Genomic DNA, 18939 nt, shown 5'->3' on the forward strand with positions numbered 1-18939 from the left:
GTGGACAGTATTGGTGAGTCAGAGACGTGGATTAAGGCTGCAACACATCTTTATCCTTTCCCAGCAGTGGTGCACACAGAGCAGCACTTAGGCTAGCTTTGTGCAGAAACAGCTACTAGAGGTCAGCATACTTGCTGTGCTGGATTCTGTAGATCCGTCGCATTAGACCATATCTTATCTAGTTGAAAAGGAACTGTTGCAAGAGCCTTATGGTTGGTAATATAAGAACCACTCCCTTCCTGGAAATTTGAGCTTTCAGAGGTAGGATTCTTGAATGGAAAAACCTGCAGGATTTTCTGACAGAAAGCAAATAACTTCTCCAATCTGGAGAACTAAAATTTTGTTTAATATCAGTACGTGGAAGTCTAAGTCTTCCTTAAACAGTTTTCTAAAATGGCTTTTTCCATTAAAAGCTTGTGGCTTGCCCTTCTCAGGTAACCTGACGTTGTCCAGCGTCACCTTCATTAAAGTCTATGGTTACGCAGCTGCTTAGGTACAGCATAAATGTAGACTCCTGCCAAAATGTTTCTGCTTTACCTCCCCTGGACTCATGCTAAAATTGTGTGCTGTGAGCTGGTCTGGGAGATGGAGCCAACTGAGATCCACCTTCCTCGTTCCCTTTTTTTTTTTCCCAATGTGAGGCTCCCAGCTGGATCTATTCCCTCATCTTTTTAATACATGCTATGTGAGTACTAGAGTTGGCACAAAAAAAAACATCTAAGATGAGCACTTGGGAAAGGGCATGGGTATCTTGACTTATGTTGAATTAGTGATTGTGTAATCAAAGCCTGGAAGAGTGGGAGGGGAGGTTTAGAGCAGTAACTGCACTATAGTTGGAAAGGAGGTGTGTTTGAAATGTCTTTTGATAAATTTCTGCACCAGTGTTGCCCCTCTTTATTTTGTAGCACTCTAGTGCTAACAGCACATCTGCATTTGCTGTTTTCTGCAGCTTTGCAACATAATACTTCCAGGATGCCTTTTTTTTTCCTGAAGTTCTTGGTAGCATAGTTGTTTACCTTTTGGGCTATAAGAAATGTTCTTTCAACTCTTAAGATATCAGAGCACAAAGTCAGTGTTCATAGCAGCAGAAAATATGGCTGAGTTGCAGGTCTCTTTCTGCATTTCTCAGCCCACAGAGCAGAAAGGGAACTAGTGTCCTTCCATGGATGGGTGACTCACTGGCATGTTGTTGCCTCCAGCTCTTCCCTGTGATTTGGCTGTTCTGGTGCCAGGAAATTAGAAACCCACACAGCCTGGTTTATGCCAAGCAGATTTGATTAGAGTGCCAGAGAATGCAGTTTTAGAGACCAGGCACCAGTGGTTTGCATTTCTCCAGGGGAAAACCATGTCCCTCTGAATACCCTTTCCAGGTCTTTACTTGATTTCTTTTGTTGTTGTTGTGTTCTTTACTGGGGAGTGTGGCCTTTGTAGACAACAAACTGACACCTGATACTGCCTGCAATCCCTTGTGGTTGCCTAAGAAGCAGCATATAAGTGAACCTTGAAGGGGACAAGAGGTTTTAATCCCACCTGGGGAGCAGTGTTATTCACAGAGTTGAGGTAAGATGCTTTAGTAGACCTCAGGAGATTGACACCCCACTGTGCCCAGGTCCAGCCAGCTGTTCCTATACTCCCTATTAATTTGGTTTTCTCTACACTCAGGATAACTTTCTACCCATTTGTAGGAATCAAAGTTCTAGTGTGCTCTCCCGTCCATGTCTCCAGCATAGCCTTTGGACTGCAAGCAGTCATTTTCTTCTGGAATGAGCCGAGCACATAGTGTGTCCCTGTGGTGCTTTCTGTCCTCCTGTGCAATATGTCTGTACCGTTGTATATACTGGCCAAATAACCCATCTATCTGAAACTGAAGCATATAACCAGATGAGAGTGCTGTATTTATCTGTCTCATCGAGATCTGGAAAGCAAATATTCTCCATTGACTACTGAGATGCTGAATCTTTGCTGAGTACAACCTGATAGTTGGCTGTCCTTTGGCCAGAGCCAAAGGAGCAGCTGAACATCTTTTCCTGCCTTGCAACACTGCATGCACTGACTACACAAAAAGCCACAAGCACCTATTGCTTCTGCTGATGAAACTTCTTACTTTTAGGTCAGCTTGTGGAAGGATGCATGGACTAAGAGTGAGTAGCCCTGTCCCTCTTCAGCAACAGGACGCTTTGAGTTGCTGGCCTGGCAGTGCCTTGGCTCCCACTTTCCGAGTCAAGGCATCTGTGTTTTACGACCTTAGTTCTTTCAAATGTTCTTTATCTGCACTGTGAATCTGATTAGGGGAAGATATTTACTTACTGTGAACCAGAACTTGGGTGTGCCCATGAAGATTAATCATGCTAACGGCCAGCTTCCTGAGGTCCCCACGTGGAGATCCTCTAGGTAATGAGCCAGCAAATCACAGGTCCAATTAGAAACTGCAGCCAGTGTCACTGCGTTGACTCATGTGAAAGTAAAGCTTAGAGCCTGGCAGAAATAACAGGATGCATAAAGCAGCTGGATGTATCCTGTGAGGACACACCTTGGCATTAGTTGTCCATCCACGCTTACCACTGTATAGCCAGTGGAAAGCTGTGCTAGGGACTTGGGAAACAAAAGATCTTTTACACAGGAGCCTGGGGATATATGTACAAGTTCCAGGATTCCCTTGAATAATAATCCACGCTGCCCCTTTCTCTATGGAAATTATTTGGTGGGAAGAGGCCATGGAATCGGCTTTTCTGGTATCTGTTTGGAGAGGAAGTTTGAGGGCTGCTCAAGGGCATGGGTTATTTGCACTTCCTTACTGTATATATGCCTGAAGGGGTTTAAATCATCTCTTGCTTCGTAATGATGTGGATTCTCAAACGGGCTGTGATGTGATGAAATAACTGACTAACGATGAATGTTTGTGTGCTCGTGTTTGCCTGTGCTGGGTCTGTGAGGCTGAACAGGGTGCACGTAGCCTTGCTGCTGACTCAGTCTTCAGCCATGTGCGGCTACGGTGGGTTAGCCGTAGACAGAGATGTCTTAATTCCAGTTCCTTACAAGCTAAGAGATGCTTTCCCCCATCAGTATAGCGTTGATAAATGGCTGTTTTCACACATCTCAAACAAAAGAGCAAATGAACCCCAAAACCTGGAAAGATACGGGTCAAAATGTTGTCTCAGTGGGAGTTAGTTTTGTTTCAAGGGAGCTTTGAATGGGTTGCTGAACATACTCTTTAAGACTTTGTGACTTCTTTGCAGAGTTCTAGCCCATGGTTCCTGAGTTTATATGAGCCTATAATTCCCCTTTCTGTAAATATGTTGTTTCTCTGTTTTCTGTCTGGTCATCTGCAAAAATGAGAAGCCTATGGGATGTCTAGCCTGGAGCTAGGCTAAATTTTTCAGTCCTTTCTTTGCCTTACAAAGTCTGGTTTGTTTTTTTTTGTTAATGTTTCTACTGGTGTTGTGAATCTCTTAAGCCATTAATCAGCTTTCACCTTTTCTGGGAAGCCTCGTGTGCTGTCTATTATGAACACCTCTGTCTATTTGCTACTGTGTCTCCGGGTTCCTGAAACTCTAATTAAATTAGAGGCTGTGCTGTCCAACCAGCAGCTGTAACCTACAACAAATGTCTGCCTTGTTGTCACGGAGCTCTAGTTTCCCTGCCTTTTTGTAGGGGCTCTGGCAAGCTTTCCTTCTTCCATAAAGGCACCCTCTTAGTAAATGCTAAAGGACACTTTTTGTTCACTGCTAGCAACTGCTGAAGACTTTAACCCTCAGCAACATCTTGATCACGCAGAATGAGCGGTCGCCTGCCAGCTTTGCATCTCCAAAGGATGTTGTCCTTAGAGCTTTGCATTTTTGCAGAAGAACTCGAAACCCTAGTAGCACTGAACATGTGTAGTGTTGGTTATCTGTAACCTCAGCTATCTGATGGGCTGTGCTGGAAGGCAGAAGAGCTGCTGTGTTCAAATGCCAGTGCCTGCCCTTTGGGTACTTCTGGGCTTCAGTCAAAGGAGCTGGACTCGAGTGTGCTGGAACTGCAGTTCAAGCAGCTTTTGTTCCCAGATGTATAATTGGAGAGCCACAAATGTGAGTGACTTGCTCGATACAACTTTTGTGCTGGTGTCAGGTCTTTTTTTTTCCAATACAGACTGTGACTCTGGAATGTGTTCTCTGTACAAATTACGACTGAAAACAATCCCAGCTGCTTCAATGTGACACAAAGCTCTGCTCCAAGATTTAGGTAGAAAACTGCCTGGGTTTCCCATAACTGAGTGGCAAAGTAGCAGGCAAGAGGGGGACACACGGCTGTTTCTCTTGCTGATATTTTTGTAAACTCATCTTCACAGAGTGATCAGGTACTGTAATAGTATGTCCCAACACAAACAGCTGTAGAAAGCTGGCAGTCTATACTGGTCTGTCCTCAGTGCTGCAGAACTAGTTGTTCTTTCTAGTAATAGTCTGACTCTGTAAGCAAAGATCAAAGTGCCTGTTAAGGAAATATTAACTTAAGGATGACATTTAGTTTCTTGTGGTTAACTGCTGTCAGTCTTGGAGAGGGTTGTTCACTTTGAACCATTTTGGCTCATGTCTTAAAAGGAATGAGGTCCAAACTGCCTCCCAGAAAATGGCCGTGAGCTGGGCTGCTCTACATCGACCCCGTGATCCTCCGCATGCACAGTCTGATTCTCTCTGAGTGTCCTGTCACAAGCTTTGTCATGCTCCAGGTTATCTGAGCTGCTCAGGGCAAGACTTGGAAGTGCATATGGAAGACCTGGAGTAGTGGAGAGCTTGATATGTTGTGCGCAGTGCAGGGTAATAGAGGAAGACTCCACAAACATACGTTCCTCTGCAGATCCTTTGCTTTCGAGGGTCTCAACAATTGCAGCTAGAGTGGGGACTGGTTTTGCACGTCCCAGCTCCCTTCTGGAGTGAAGAGACACCTTAAAATAAAACGAAGCATGGGTGCGACACAGCCACAGTAGAAGGTAAACATCAATAAAGCAAGCATCCCATCATTTTGCCAATGACCTAACCTTTAGGTTAGTTGCTTGCTGCTCAGCACTTGGAAAATGCCACGAGTACCAGTTAACATCATTCCTGTTGCCTTTACACACTGTATCTAACTGATAGAGTCATACCAGCAAGGGCATAAAACAATTACGTTGCTTAACTATCCTTCACTATTGCCAGAACTCATTCCTGGTTTGCTCTCCACAGCTTCTTTTTCAGAGAGAGTGCGGAACATGTCTCCAGATGAAATCAAAATCCCTCCTGAGCCTCCTGGCAGATGTTCTAACCACTTGCAGGTTGGTATAATGGTATAAGGCCTCTCTTACTTTATTTCTTTTAAAGGCTTGTATTTCAGTAGCGAGGGGGTATTTGGGAACTCCTAGTGTTTTTCCACAAGTCAAAAATCCAGCATTAAAGTTGAATTCCTAGAACAGTGAGTTTGTGTGTACACTATTAATGCTTTAAATTTTATAGGAATTCCTAGCTTAGAAATCTCAAATTAGCTTAAAACTGTTTTCCACAGTCTGCGTCACTCATGCTTTAAAATGGCTCTCGATCCCACCAGTGATACAGAAACTATGTTTACTGTGAAGGCTGCTATCCTCTTACCTCAGCAAATTCAGCTCTGTAGGAGAGAACAAATGATTGTTTTTCTACATGGGTCTGAGAATCCCCTAACTGGAATAGTTGAGGCAGCATTGATAAGATTCCTTCTCCACCTACGTATCACTAGATGATAAACATTTAGAGGGAATGCTAGTAACTTAGAGGCAGCAAAAGAAAACAAATGCATGTTTTCACTGGTACACGCCCAAATAATTGCAATAACCAACTTTTAATCAGTCTAGAACTTTGTCACAGTCTGCTTCCATGAACGTCTCAGCTCTGTCTTGTGATGTAAGACTATTTTTCATCAATTGGATGTTAATTTACAAAAAATAAATGGTGCTAAAGACTTGATTCATACAAATCTGCAACTTGCAATATTACAAACTGAGCCTCTGGCTCCGAGTTTGGAGCAGAAATGATAGTGTCCTTTTGGAGTATTTCATGTACCCAGCTTGCAGCGTGCACGGAGGAGTTGGTGTGAGCATTTGTTGATGGCATGCTATTTAACACCTATCCAAACTGTGAGCTACTACGGGGCTGTTTGCCAACGCTGCCTCTTAACTGAATATCGAGGAATGTGTCATCTGCTCTAGAGCAAAAGAAATGAGCTTAAGCTACCTTCCATTGGCAGACTTTGACTTATGGTCTGAGAGGAATTCTGTAGGCTTCCGTGTATAACAAAACTTATTCCCAGGAGAAGTGGAGGAGCACCTTCTGCTCTGTTTTCCCATCCCTGATGGAGGGCAAATGAAAGAGCTGTGGCTGCTGTTTTCTACCATTCCCCTGAGTTTTACTGCAGTTATCTGCCTAGTAAAAGTACATGTAAAGAATCACTTCTGGAGTGCTCTATAAAGTAAGGTACTAATGTGATCTGGATGGTGAGTCATTCTGAATCACCATGCCACACTTTCTTCTCCTCCGCTTATTGTACCTGGGCACACCCATTTGCCCTTTTATGCTGTAGGAGGATTCTGTTGTTCTGACATCAGTGAATTCGTGTGTTAGATCTGAGGAATGCACAGAGCTTGAGAGAATAGGCAGAATAAAGCAGATTTTATTCCCCTTTGACAGCAGTTTACTGTGTTAAATCAAAGGAGAGAACTTGTCCTCTGTTAGCGGGTCAAACCACATCTTAGAGCACTTTGAGCAAGGAGATGGGATTGTTCTTCAGATTCAAAACATTCTAGGCTTTTACTGCTGATATACTATTTTCTTCTGTTAGCTATTCGTCTAATAAACTGTATCTTAGCCAAGGGGAATATTCCTTGTTATAAAGGTGACCCAGTAGTTCCTCATCTGTGCACGTTATGAATGTGAACCATGTTTCTACCTCCAGGAGAAGATCACAAAAGGGGACATTATTCAGTCATTTCAACTCCCCAAATTAACCTCTTTTTTGTAGTTGTTCCTTCAAACCTAATGGCATGTATATTGCATGTGAAGACCATGTGACTTCTTGCTAATTTTGTGAGGACCTGATGAAAACTACCCCACAAAGCTTTTTTTTAAAAAGTTGATGAAATAAGTTCTTTTATTCAGATGTCAGTGAACCCTTAAAAAATAGTTCTGTGTTTGAGTTGACTACCCATACAGAGGGAGACAAAAGTGACTTATCCGGAAGCAACACAGGAAAACTGACTCACCTCTGGCATCTTGAAAGACTGAAGTCCTAGCCTTGGATCTTCTGTGAATCCTGCTAAAAGTCTGTGTTCCATCCGAAAGTTTCCACTTCAGCATCACCAGAGTAAAAAATACTCCTAAGGCCTTCTACCTTGCTGAAGAAGCAGGAAAAAATAATCATTGTTATCTTTAAATTGTTCAACCTTCTTGGTAGGTCGACTGCTTGTTTCCCACCTGAGTCAGTTGAGATATCTTTCATATCTTAGGGGCTTGTTGCTTCACAAAGATGTTCTCAGGAGGGATTTAAAGTGCATCATTCCTAAGAGTGTTTGGCTGCTGGCATTCACCACCAGCAATACCTGCTGATCGCATTGTCCGGTGGGCTGGCTTAGTTTTAGTTCTCGAGCAGAATGTGGCCCATCTGTCACCCAGGTGTAGCCGTGAGCCTTGACTTCTGCACACTGCAGCCCAGCCGCTAGTCTTCAGGTGCGTGGCAAACTGAAGGGAGGTGGGATGGTCGCTGTATGTTGTGGGAGAACCCTCGTGGAATTCACCTGTCCCTCCTGGAGCAGGCTTCTGCTCCCCTTCGGAGGGCAAGGAGTGCGCACTGCTGCCTCAAATGCAAATCTTAGTCACTGGAGCCTTCAGAAAGTGCAAAGATCAATTGCTGTACCCACGCAGGTGGTTCATGGAGAAGATGCTGTCAGACCTTAAAGCAGGAAGTGTCTGTACTAACCGATCTGCCTGGCCTTAGGGTAGAGGTGGAATCCTTGCTCAGTGCGAGGTCACTGGTTCAGTTGTCGTGTTTCCACATGTATGCTTTGATAGTCGGCTGGAACACTCATCCTTTTTGTATTGTCTCACCCTGTAATCTTGCTCCCTTAGGATAAAATTCAAAAGCTGTATGAGAGGAAAATAAAAGAGGGCATGGATATGAACTACATCATTCAAAGGAAGAAGGAATTCCGCAACCCCAGGTGAGCTCCCGTCTATTCCTGTGAGGCCAAAGCACCACACAGCAAAGTTCAACAATTTTCCTCTTGGTTGGAGCAGTAGCAGGAACAAGATCCTGAGCAAGAAGTGCTATTGCTTGCAAAATTGAGAAGGGCATAATTTGACAGTAACCAAAATGGTAAAACTCTTCTTTGGTGCTCTGTGAGGCAGCAACTAGGTTAGCATAAGTTAGGTATGTAAATGTACAGGCTTCGGATGAAATATTTCAGAAATTTGTCTGCTCTGGGCGCTGGGAGATTGACCAGAAAGAAGTAGGAAATAATGTGGTTAATGGCATGCTACATCCATCACAGCAAGCACGGCAGGATAGGTGCTGATTTTATCCTTAGTGTAAAGAGGTGACAACCACTTTTTACTAACAAATCTGAAGCACTTCAGTTTAGAAGAGTGAGCGAGCTTCTGAGTAATTTCTGGTCTTCCCTTTGCAGCATCTATGAAAAGCTGATCCAGTTCTGTTCAATTGATGAACTTGGTACAAATTATCCAAAGGTGAGGTGCGATAATTTTGTCTGTCAAGGTGGAAGATGATATAGGGCTGTGAGCTCTTACATCTGGCTTTCTTTACCCTTCTTGTTTAGAGGTCCTGTAAGGAACTTTTGTCTGATCCTCTGTATTGAAGTGAACGTTTTCACGTGGTATTGAGCCTCAGTGCCTCCAACTTCATTTTAATGACTCTGAATGAAAATTGCTGAAGTGTGTACTCCTGGGGGGAATAGAAGTTGAAGAGCAGAAGAATGTGTATCTTATCCCAGCATCCTTTTAGTTTCAAGGCTGTTTATTCTTCTACAACAGTACATGGACCCATAAAAGAAAATCTGACGTAATCTTTGTGTCACTGGCATACAACAAATAATCAGTAATGAATATCATCAGTGAACAGCAATATATATAATATTTTGAGCTGGGGTTTGCATATATGTGGAAATAGACCTAACGTGATTTTTTTCATCTTTAGGATATGTTTGATCCTCATGGCTGGTCAGAGGATTCATATTATGAAGCACTAGGTAATTCCAGGATTTTTTTTTTCCTGTCCTAACTTAGCTCTTTGTGTTTTGTAGTTAATTAACTGCACTGGAGTCTTCACCTTCTTTATAAATGAAAAGTATCACACGCTGCTTTTTAACTACATCATTCTGGTTGGATGTGCTTCAATGTTGTTGATGCTTCATCAGTCTGGAAAGCCCTTTCATTGAAATTAGTTCTTCAATATTTTCATCTTAAATCATTAATTTAGTGCAATAATGCTCTTTTTTGTACACAATTTGAAGTTTTTGATTGTTTGTTATGGGAATTGTGTGAGCGAGATAGTTATGGCTTTTTACTGTTTTACTGTTTCCAGTGTTTCTTGTAACTTCTGTTCTCTCTCAGCAAAAGCCCAGAAGATTGAGATGGACAAATTGGAGAAGGCCAAGAAGGAGCGCACAAAGGTAGCTATTCAAAACCAAAAGAGGACTGAGGTGCAGGGATTTTTTTTTGTTTCCCTGCTGAATTTCATTTTGTTCCTTTGCTGTTTTTTGTGAACTACATTCTGTACTAATAATTCCCATTTTCCCTAGTTCTTTCTTCTTGCATGTCTTTTTTCCTAGACTGAACAAATAAAGTTGTTTGCCCTTCCTTATAGGTCCATTTATCTAGGCTGCTTATCCCCCTGTTTTTGTTGACGTTTTGTCAGTATTTTTAAGCCAGAGCTCATAAAATGGTATGCAGTAAGACAGATACAGGCAAGATACTGCATAAAGTACAGCTTTTTTGTCTTAATCTATGACATTTTGCCTTGTGACATAGCCTAGTATAGCTTGATTTCTTCACCATATCTCATTGTGAGACAGTATTTACTTTCTTTTCTCTTTGATACTGCCTTCTTGCTTCTAATTTCCAGAAATGTTGGGCATATTTTAACTTTAACTGGCAGTGTCTGGGCTTGTCACAAAATGTACGTTCTTCTGTATCTCCCCAAAAAAAGAACACAGAGGAGCTTTATATTCCTGTCCCGTAGTGGTGTTGCCTTTTAGCTAGTGGCTGGCATTAGAGAACTGTCTAAAATCAGAGACTGCCTTCTAACCTTGCAGAACGCTCCTCCAATATTCAGTATGTGAAGGTATTTTTTTCTTGCAGTGCATGCTGTATCTTGCTACTTGTTTTGGTTTTTTGCACAGCAACCCAGGTATCTGATTCTTTCCTTGCCCATATCTGCAGTTTTGAAAATATGAGATTGCATGCTGTTGTAGGTCGTGTTGCTAGGTTTCCTGCTATGATGCAGTCGCAGTAAATCATACAGGTAGAGGCTTGTTCTGCATGTTTCTTAAAGAAAAAAGCACAGGGGTTTCTAACTATAAATATACATACTTTAATACTAGGATTTCTCCTTTCTGAGTTGTCAAATTTCTATGCTTATGCCAGTTAACAAACGTTGTCATACCTGGCTTAAGATCTGGGATACAGGGATCCTCAATGATCATGACTACTTCAGCACGCTTTGACCTCAGGACTGCATCTTACTTCCTGCGTGGCAGTGATCTCTGAGACCAGTGTTTCATGTGGCACTAAAGCTGGTCTTTAAAAACAGAGAGGTGTTGTGGGTTTAAAAAAGAAACACAAACCTATAATATATTAACACGTGATTTTTATCTTCTCCCCTTTCTCTTATTTTTTGTCTCCCTTCCCAGATTGAGTTTGTGACTGGGACTAAGAAGGGTACAACAACAAGTGCTGCCTCTACAACAACCACAACAGCCAGTACCACGGTGGGAGGTAAAGACAAGTTGCAACTGTACTTATTAAGCTGTAGTAAGGCTGGGGTTAATGCTTCCTGGGAACCCTGAAAGCTGCTTGTCGACTGTGTGTATAATACAAGACAATATTTCTTCCAGGGACTAACGGACTAACTTTCCTCTTGCCCGTATATCCCATGGCTGTCCTTCTGCAGTGAAAGCCTGGGGATGGGTTAGATGATGAAGAGGTTTATTAGTGGGTCAGGAAATCCGCTGATGTCTGAACTGTCAGAGTCAACTGTCTCCCATTTTGCTGGAGTTCATGTGTGCAGTTTTACTTTGACCCTTGAGGTATAAAGTCACCTATCCTCCGCAACATTTACTGACAGTGTATGCTGACATTAATGTGAGGGAAAGCTGTCGAGCAAAGCAGTGGTGCTTTAAGAGTTGACAAAACAGGCTGTTATGACAGGATTGGTATGACCTTTAACACAATGCTAATCCTTGTTTGCTTGATCCAACTCACAGATGCACAGAAGAGGAAGAGCAAATGGGACTCAGCCATCCCTGTAACAACGATAGCTCAGCCCACCATCCTCACCACTACTGCAACGCTGCCAGGCGTTGTCACAGTGACAACAAGTGCAAGTGGATCCAAAACTACGGTCATATCAGCTGTTGGCACCATTGTGAAAAAGGCAAAGCAGTGACTAGCATGCTGGGCCTGGATTTTCGGACTGATTGTCATTGAAGCTATTGTTCTCGAAAGGGAGGGGTAGCTTTCGCCTTTGGTAAAAGATGACAAGATTCTTTGAAACAGACCACAGTTCCCATTTGAAAGAATGGGGGCAGGAGCAGGCATGCCAGCTGTGTGCCCACAGGAATGGACCTCTGCCGAAAATGCCTCTGTCTTTTCTTGCTGCAGGAAGAACCAGTCTGTGTTGTGTTTGGAGGAAGGTTGTATGTAAAGTCAGCTTGTAAAAGTTAGCTTATTAAATTACTGCATTAGGTTCTTATCCTACTTGCGAGTCTGGTGTAAAAAAAAAAAAAAAAGTGGTGATGGAATATCATATTACCCCTGTGTATTCCAGGTCATCCTCAAAGGCTGCTGCTTGTGATACGTACCTCCCTCACGTGCACTAATTCAGTTTCAAGGGAAGTAGAGCAGAGACAATTGGTCAGTGTCCATCTTCAAATGTGTAGCAGAGACTTAAGGATCAATCTACATCTCTGAATGTAGGCTCACTCTTTGTTATAGTACTGACATCTATCTGTACCTGTGTGCATATCTGTGTAGATCTTAGTGATCATGTGTTAAATAGCTGAAATACTGAGGTAACTACTGAAATTGTCACGTTACCATCTATCGGGATGGAGATTTCTATGCAGAAGCCGTAAGCTGTAGAGGTTTGATTTGTGAACTCACTTGTAAAGACCTGTGCAGAAAACTGTTCCATTGCCATGGAGTGAGATTGGACAGCAGATAATCAGAGTACCTGAACTTGACTGTGACATTGTCTTTGTAGAAGTGTTGTACCCTGGAGTGCACACATGGCACTGCTTGCTCCACTGTTGTGAAAAAGTATTTTCAGTTGAAATTTTTATTGTATAAATCTTCTTACTTGTGTTGCAAAAAGTTATTATAAAAATGGAAAGTCTTTAAAAAAAAAAGTGTCATTCATGTGTTTGCATTTCTCATCTCGGTGATGGAAGATAAATTATCCACTTGTTACACCTTAGGTTACAGATAGCATTAGGCAAGTATGTCACGATTCCATGAGAGATGGGATGGTGTCACATTACTGATTTTTTTTGAAATATCAAATGCTGGAGGAAAAAAATGGGGCATTAAAATTATTTTAATTGGAGATACTTTTGTTATAGGGGATGTCCTGAAATAGCTGGTAACTCAGCTACTCTTAATGGTATTTTTTCCACATCTGCTCCAGCACCTTAAACTTCAAGTTACCTTCAAGTACTAGCAGCTGTGTTTTTCCTTAAAACCTCTATCTACAGAGGCCAGTTACCTAAAGAAGAGCTCAGCAGCAAATGAAGCATTTTGCTTGCTGTTTTGAGGTAAGTGGGATAGATAACTTGAATGGTTCTGTCTGTTTATAGAAAAAGGTGCTAATGTGGATTTCTTTGCAGTGGTCACTCCATATTATTTTAATAAGTCTTTAATTCTTATACCATGACTTCTCAGATTTGGAAGTTCTACAGTTTTCTACTCTTTTAAGTTAATTTTAAGTTAAATTCCTACTTAAAGCCTGTTTTTTTTTTTCCTAATGCATAAGCAGTGATAGAAGATAAGGTTGCTACATCTGTAGAAGTGTAAGGTTCTTAGGATTCAATGTTGCTTTTTCAGGTTTTTATATACTTTATGTCACTCCTGATTTAAATCTTGCATTTATGGAGACTTAAAGATAAATAAGAGTCTTCTCTCTTGGGACTCAGAGTACTCTACAGAGGCTGGCATTTTCCACCTCAGCTGTTGAAGGTGTTTCTTCCTTTGTCTTGAGGAGAGTTTATAGTTTTTGGGTGTTTCTTTTAAGGGCCAAGGATTTACTTTTGGTGGGAAATACAAGCCACCAGATAGCTTTGCAGTCTTGTAAAGTCTTCTGTCTAGAATATCTTGTACAATTCCAGCCTATTTAAAACCTGTATGGTTTAAACATTTTAAAGTTCTGCTGAACAGCATGTGGATGAAGAAACAGCAGTAAAAAAAAAAATAAAAAAAATGGGCCCCAGCTGCTGCAGTTTTTTAGCCTATAGATTAATGGCAAACTGGGCACCAGACTGATCACTGCAATTAGTTTAATCCTATGAATAGGAGTGGGAGGTGTGCCTGGGCTTCTACAACAACAAACACTCCTCTAATGAATGTCCATAATATGTATGCTGTGAGCAAGTCTGTCTGAAGCTGGGTGAGATTAAATATCTTGCTGGGGTGTGTTCCCATACCCAAAGTGCAGCCTAGTACCAGAGGTACCAGCCACTCTTGTGCATCCATTCTTCTTCCCTAATAACTGTAACTGGTGGTAAACACAAAGTTGGAGAGTCTGAGACTACGTTGATGTACCTCACCTTGCAGATTAAGCCTAAACACGAATGTAAGCTTTAATGGAAAAGACTTTTTCTATAACAAGTGGTTATCTTTTGCCTAAGGCCTTACAGGTCCTTGTAATGTTGAATCAGAAGTGGTTGCTGTTTCCTGACAGACAAAAAAAAAAAAAAAACACCTTGCAGATGCAATCTTTTTTAGACTGCTTACACTACTGTGATGTGAAACTTGTTCCTGATTTTTTTCTTATGTTTGCTTTCTCAATTTCATTAGTAATTTGGAAAAACTGTATTCCTTGCAAGTAAACAACTGAATCTAACTGATAATGCAGTAAAAGTCATTCTTGATCCTAACCTGAAATAACTGTGCTAGATGACTTAGCTTGATTACAGGGAAATATTATTCACCTAGTTGAACGTGTCAGCACTTGTATCTCTGTATGCTGTACCATATCAGGAAAAGTAGCCGGGGAAAGCGTGTGAATTTCTTTCTGAAAGTCGCTACTAGGTACCAGCATGCAGCTCTGCATGCACCAAGGGAATACGTTTGCAGGAGGAGGAGGACTTCAGAGAAAAAGCATTGTCAGCTGCTGTGAATTTGAAGCTGGGCTCCAGCCTCTTTCTTGGCACCTGATACAAGGCAAATGCTGAAGTGTTTGGGGGGATGAATCATTTAACTACAGAAGCTACCGAACATTGTTTAAGTGCAAGTATCTTATTCATATCTGACATCCTGGCACCCCACCCTTCCTCTTTCCATGCACCCTCTTCCTTCATGCTCTGTTGTTCCAGACTTCTGGCTTTCTTTGCGTGCTCTGTGGTCAGAGCTGCTCGTTTCACTCCCACCTTGCCGAGGCAGGCGGGGACTGACAATGCCCTACAAACGCTCATCAGTAGGACTTGATATTCCTGAAAAGGTTAAGGAAGAGACTTCCTAAACGTAGCTCCTGGGTAGTGCTGAGGCGAGCTGCACAGAGGTGGCAGGGAGGCAGACACCTGGAGCAACAGTTCTCAAACTCCTCAAGTACCCAGCTCTGCAAGAGATCTGGCAGCTCGATCTCATGATTTAGTGTTTGTTATCTGCAGTAGAGAAAGCTAACTTGAAGCGTGAATGGCTTTTTTTCCCCCTCCTCTCTCCTTTCCAAAAAGCTGAGGTAGAAATGCCAACCATTGTATAACAACCTTCCAGCTCTTACAATAGCTCGTTGCTCTTGTTTATCCTGCGTGCTACTATCGGAAGTAATATACAGACACAGTTTGGAAAACACAGTTCTAGGAAAAAAAAAAAAACCTCTGCTGTTTCTGAGGATAGGGCATACAGGTTGGTAGCTTGCACTCAGCTGTGGTCAGCCAGTGGATGAAAAAGGTGGAGGGAGCTTCAGGTGTGCAGATGTCCTGGCAAAAACACTCTTCTTTCCTGGCCTCTGACAGCCACTGTCTTAAGTCCGAAAACAGGAGCTTCAACTGATTTGCTTGTTACAAATCTGTGCTCATACCAAACACCACAGTGGCTGTGTCGCTGCTGCTGATCTCCAGAGGGCTGAAGAGACCTGCTGGAGTGTTTAAAGGTGTTTTAAACGGCTGTGAGCCGTGTCTGAGCTCCCCTAAAGCAAACTTACAACTTACATGGCTAAAAGGTTCTTTATGCTGCTTCAATAATTATTGCTCAGGCTGCGCTTCCAACTACTCACAGTCTTGCTTCTTCTCCCCGAAGGAGACTAATCAAACCCAGGAGAGTAAAACTGGTCCCACTCTCATTACTCCTCCTGAGAACTAAAGGCTAAAGCTCCTAGAAAACCACAGGTCTTCTCCTTACCGCCTTTAAGCACAGGTATTTCCCAGCCTGAGTGGGTTTCTTAGCTGAAACTCCACGCTGGTGTCTGCCTGCCATGCCGGGCTGCTCTGAGGAGGGAGGAGATCTCCTGTGGCCAAGTCCTTCCTGGCAGGCTTGGTTCTGCTTTCACCCTCCCTTCTGAAACCTTTTCTCCCACCTCCGTGCCCCGAGGTGTTGATTTTCTTTCCTCTTTGCTTATTGTGATTTAAAGACCCGTCCTCCTTTGATGCTGTTGTGGGGAGGGAGTTTGTTAAGGATTTGCTTTGGTTTGTGTCTGGCTTGGTGCTAACTGAAGGAGCAGGTGGGGAGGGGCAGCCCTTGCCAGCCCCACCTCGAAATAAAATGCGAGCACCTGAAGCTATGTTTTAGTTGGACTGCTGCTGTGCTGTCTGTTTTAAGAGAGTTATTTACTGAGGCTTTAAAAAAAAAAAAAGTTCTTACCAAGGCTTTGGGCTATGCCAGGGCTTTGCCGAGGATCCAGTTGGTGCGAGCAGTGCGGAGGTGAAGGCTTCAGCAGGCGCCCAGCCAGCCGCCACCTGCACGAGCTCCTTTCCAGCTCTGCATCGGTGCAGGGGAGAGGGAAAAACACACACACACGCACACACACACACGTAGCTTTCTGCAAAGCCCCCTCGAATAGCTGGCCTTTGCAGTGTGCCCAGGCAGTTCCCAAAGAAGCACGGGCTGCTCGTTCCCATAAAGTAGTGAATCGGGGAGAGCACGGGGCTCTGAGCTTCGGAGATGTTTTTCAGCAGGGCGCTCTCTAACAGTAAAATCAATACACTGCTGTTGAGAAGCAAGTCTCCTTTTCCAAAGTCTCCTTTTCCCTTTGGGTGACCGTTTACGCCAGCGCCCAGTGTTTAGGCATCACTTTTGCAGCCCAGTTTCCCACCTCTTAGCCTTGTCGTGCACCACTGTTCCTCTTAGCGTTTATATTCGGCTTCCTTCCTTTTGTTCCAAGTGAGCGCCATGGACACTGGCGGCTCCCAACATTTAAGCCTTTGTTTATTTGAAACCAGTCTTTGGCTGAGGCTGGGCTCGTGCCTTCGGTTGCCAGTAAACAGCGAAGCATCAGGATTTCACAAGAAAAGGTTTTGCCTTTTCACGTAGAAAGGCGTCTGTCTGTCTGTCCTCCACCATGTTCGTGTGAGCCAGCGTTAGGAAGCAAACAAAGCCGTGGGCCTGCCTGTCAGAGCAGTGCTACGAGGTGGTCGCTGGTGCTTCTCACCCCTCCTCGTCGCACGGCCTGTTGCAGCCCTGGTGTAACGTGACAAAAGGTGACCGTCCCTCCTCGCTCCTGGTTGGTGCTGGCTGGCTCCTTCCAGCACCTCACCCACACATTGCTGTCTTGCACAGCGCCAGCCGACGCAAACTGGGAGGAAAGGAGAAATCCCAAGGAATCTTTCAAATGTAACGTTGGGGTGTTTTCAGCCTTGGGCTGCAGGACGAGGTGCCAGAGTGGAGGGCTTTCTCCGTGTGGATGTCGCCGTTGTCCCACGCTGAAGTTTTGTCCGGGATCCTTTACCTCTTGTGTTGTGGCAGCTCACTTACCTCTTGCTGCCTGTATATCCCGGGGGAAATGGGTGTCTGGTGCTCAGCACAGAGATTTCCCTTTACGTACGTGTTTATGAGAGGGGGCATCCATTGCACAACAGAGGACATGCAGAGTGAAGGCGACAGCTTTCACTAGCTAGGGAAAAGGCTGAGGAAGAACACCTGGGAGGATTTCACCCTGTGCTTTTAATTACCTAGATAATTATATTAAGCCTACTTTAGTGTAATAAATTACTTGCACGCTAATAATACTATTAAGCATTCCTTAGATTGCCAGATAGTCTAAAGGATATTGCCAATACAGTGAAAAGGATAGCATTGCAATCAAGAAAAACGCCTATTTTTCTTTTATCAGTGCATGTGTGTGTGTTGGTATAGAATTCAGAAAGGGAGTGAATGTGTTTCAGCAGTAGGATGTTGGATGTTACTGCTCGATGGATCTAGAGAAGGCCCCAGAGCTGCCTCTGGGTGCACTGTGGTAGCAGGACAGGGAGAAGAAAGGTTCTGTACAAGACAGAATTAACCCTAAAACCACTTGTAATTATCACCGATCGGCACTTGGACTGGTAGTCCCGGCAGGGAGATAAATAATCTAGTGGGAGCTATAAAAATGGCTGTCAGTGACTCCCAAGACTCTTTCCAGGAGCCAGCGTGAGCATCCTCCGTCTCGGGTGCAGAAAGGAGGCTGGTCAGAAAGAAAGGACAGAGGGGATCACGGTGGAAGCCAACTGCTTCTCTGGGGAGCATCGGGGGGTCTCCCCAGCTCCTGTTGGGGAATCATTGCTAAAATACATTTTTTAGTAGTATATTTCTTGCTTGGAGCCCAAATTGCATGTTCTACCTCAGTGCCTGGCAGCACGGCTTACCGCAGCACAAAGGGAGGAGAAGGGCAGAGGCTGCCAGGAGCTGGGCACAGCTGGTGGACGGGACCAGAGAGCCAGGGGCTGCGAGCAGACACGTCTGCTGCCCTCCAGCCTCAGGACGCAAACCCAGCTTTACCCTACACGCAACAGCATAAACCTGTGCCGCTGCTCCCGTGGCTCCCCCAGCCTCACCGGGACTGATCTGCCCCCTGCCATCGGCTGCTTCCATTTCTGAAGCATCAGAGCCCCACCTGTGGTGTTGCAGCGAATGTTTGTTGTGGTTCCAAACAAAGCAAGCGAAAGCAAAACCCTTAATCTGCAGATTTATTTGTTTTAATCTGGGGAATGGCATCTCCAAAAGGGCGAGATTAATGGTGAGATTGCAAAGCTGAGCACTCAGAAACTGGGCAATAGCAGAGTTAAGCTGCCTGTGCCACCCGCGGTTGCCCCCCTGCCCGTTTCCTGTTTGCTGTGATTTTTCATGGAGCGAGCACATCCTCCTTTTTTCCTGGGGATTAATCCATTTGCTCATATTTACTCAAGCTTCATATTTCTTGCAGCGAAAGGAATCCGGTTCCTTGCTTTCGTTTCATTAGATGCTCAGTCACTGTCGTTGCGGAGTCAACCAGCAGCCACTGTGATGCTGTGTTAAAAATGAGAGGCCCGAAGCGCCCCGCTAA

General features: G+C 43.8%; 2 protein-coding genes and 1 long non-coding RNA gene across 4 annotated transcripts in view; 2 read left to right on the plus strand and 1 right to left on the minus strand.

Moving 5' to 3' along the window:
- The window catches only part of SAP30BP (SAP30 binding protein), a 31047-nt gene extending 19004 nt beyond the window's left edge, over positions 1-12043 (plus strand). For both annotated transcript variants that reach the window (XM_080560873.1, XM_080560872.1), the window contains 7 exons: positions 5199-5287; positions 8106-8197; positions 8663-8723; positions 9190-9241; positions 9606-9664; positions 10904-10988; positions 11477-12043. In XM_080560873.1, coding sequence (XP_080416999.1) covers positions 5199-5287; positions 8106-8197; positions 8663-8723; positions 9190-9241; positions 9606-9664; positions 10904-10988; positions 11477-11658 — 620 coding nt within the window. In that variant the 3' untranslated portion in view covers positions 11659-12043. The remainder of the gene's footprint in view (positions 1-5198; positions 5288-8105; positions 8198-8662; positions 8724-9189; positions 9242-9605; positions 9665-10903; positions 10989-11476) is intronic.
- LOC308179977 overlaps positions 1-18939 on the minus strand; it is a 28886-nt gene that overhangs the window by 9351 nt on the left and 596 nt on the right. Inside the window, exon 2 of the long non-coding RNA XR_013940698.1 lies at positions 16284-18902. This is a non-coding gene — a long non-coding RNA (uncharacterized lncRNA). The remainder of the gene's footprint in view (positions 1-16283; positions 18903-18939) is intronic.
- The window catches only part of ITGB4 (integrin subunit beta 4), a gene marked incomplete at its 5' end in the record, with an annotated part of 34711 nt that continues 27995 nt past the window's right edge, over positions 12224-18939 (plus strand). The window contains one exon of the mRNA XM_080560793.1: positions 12224-13024. The remainder of the gene's footprint in view (positions 13025-18939) is intronic.

The sequence above is a fragment of the Anser brachyrhynchus genome (genome assembly GCF_964034855.1).
Source record: "Anser brachyrhynchus genome assembly, chromosome: 18".
Taxonomy (NCBI): Eukaryota; Metazoa; Chordata; class Aves; order Anseriformes; family Anatidae; genus Anser; species Anser brachyrhynchus.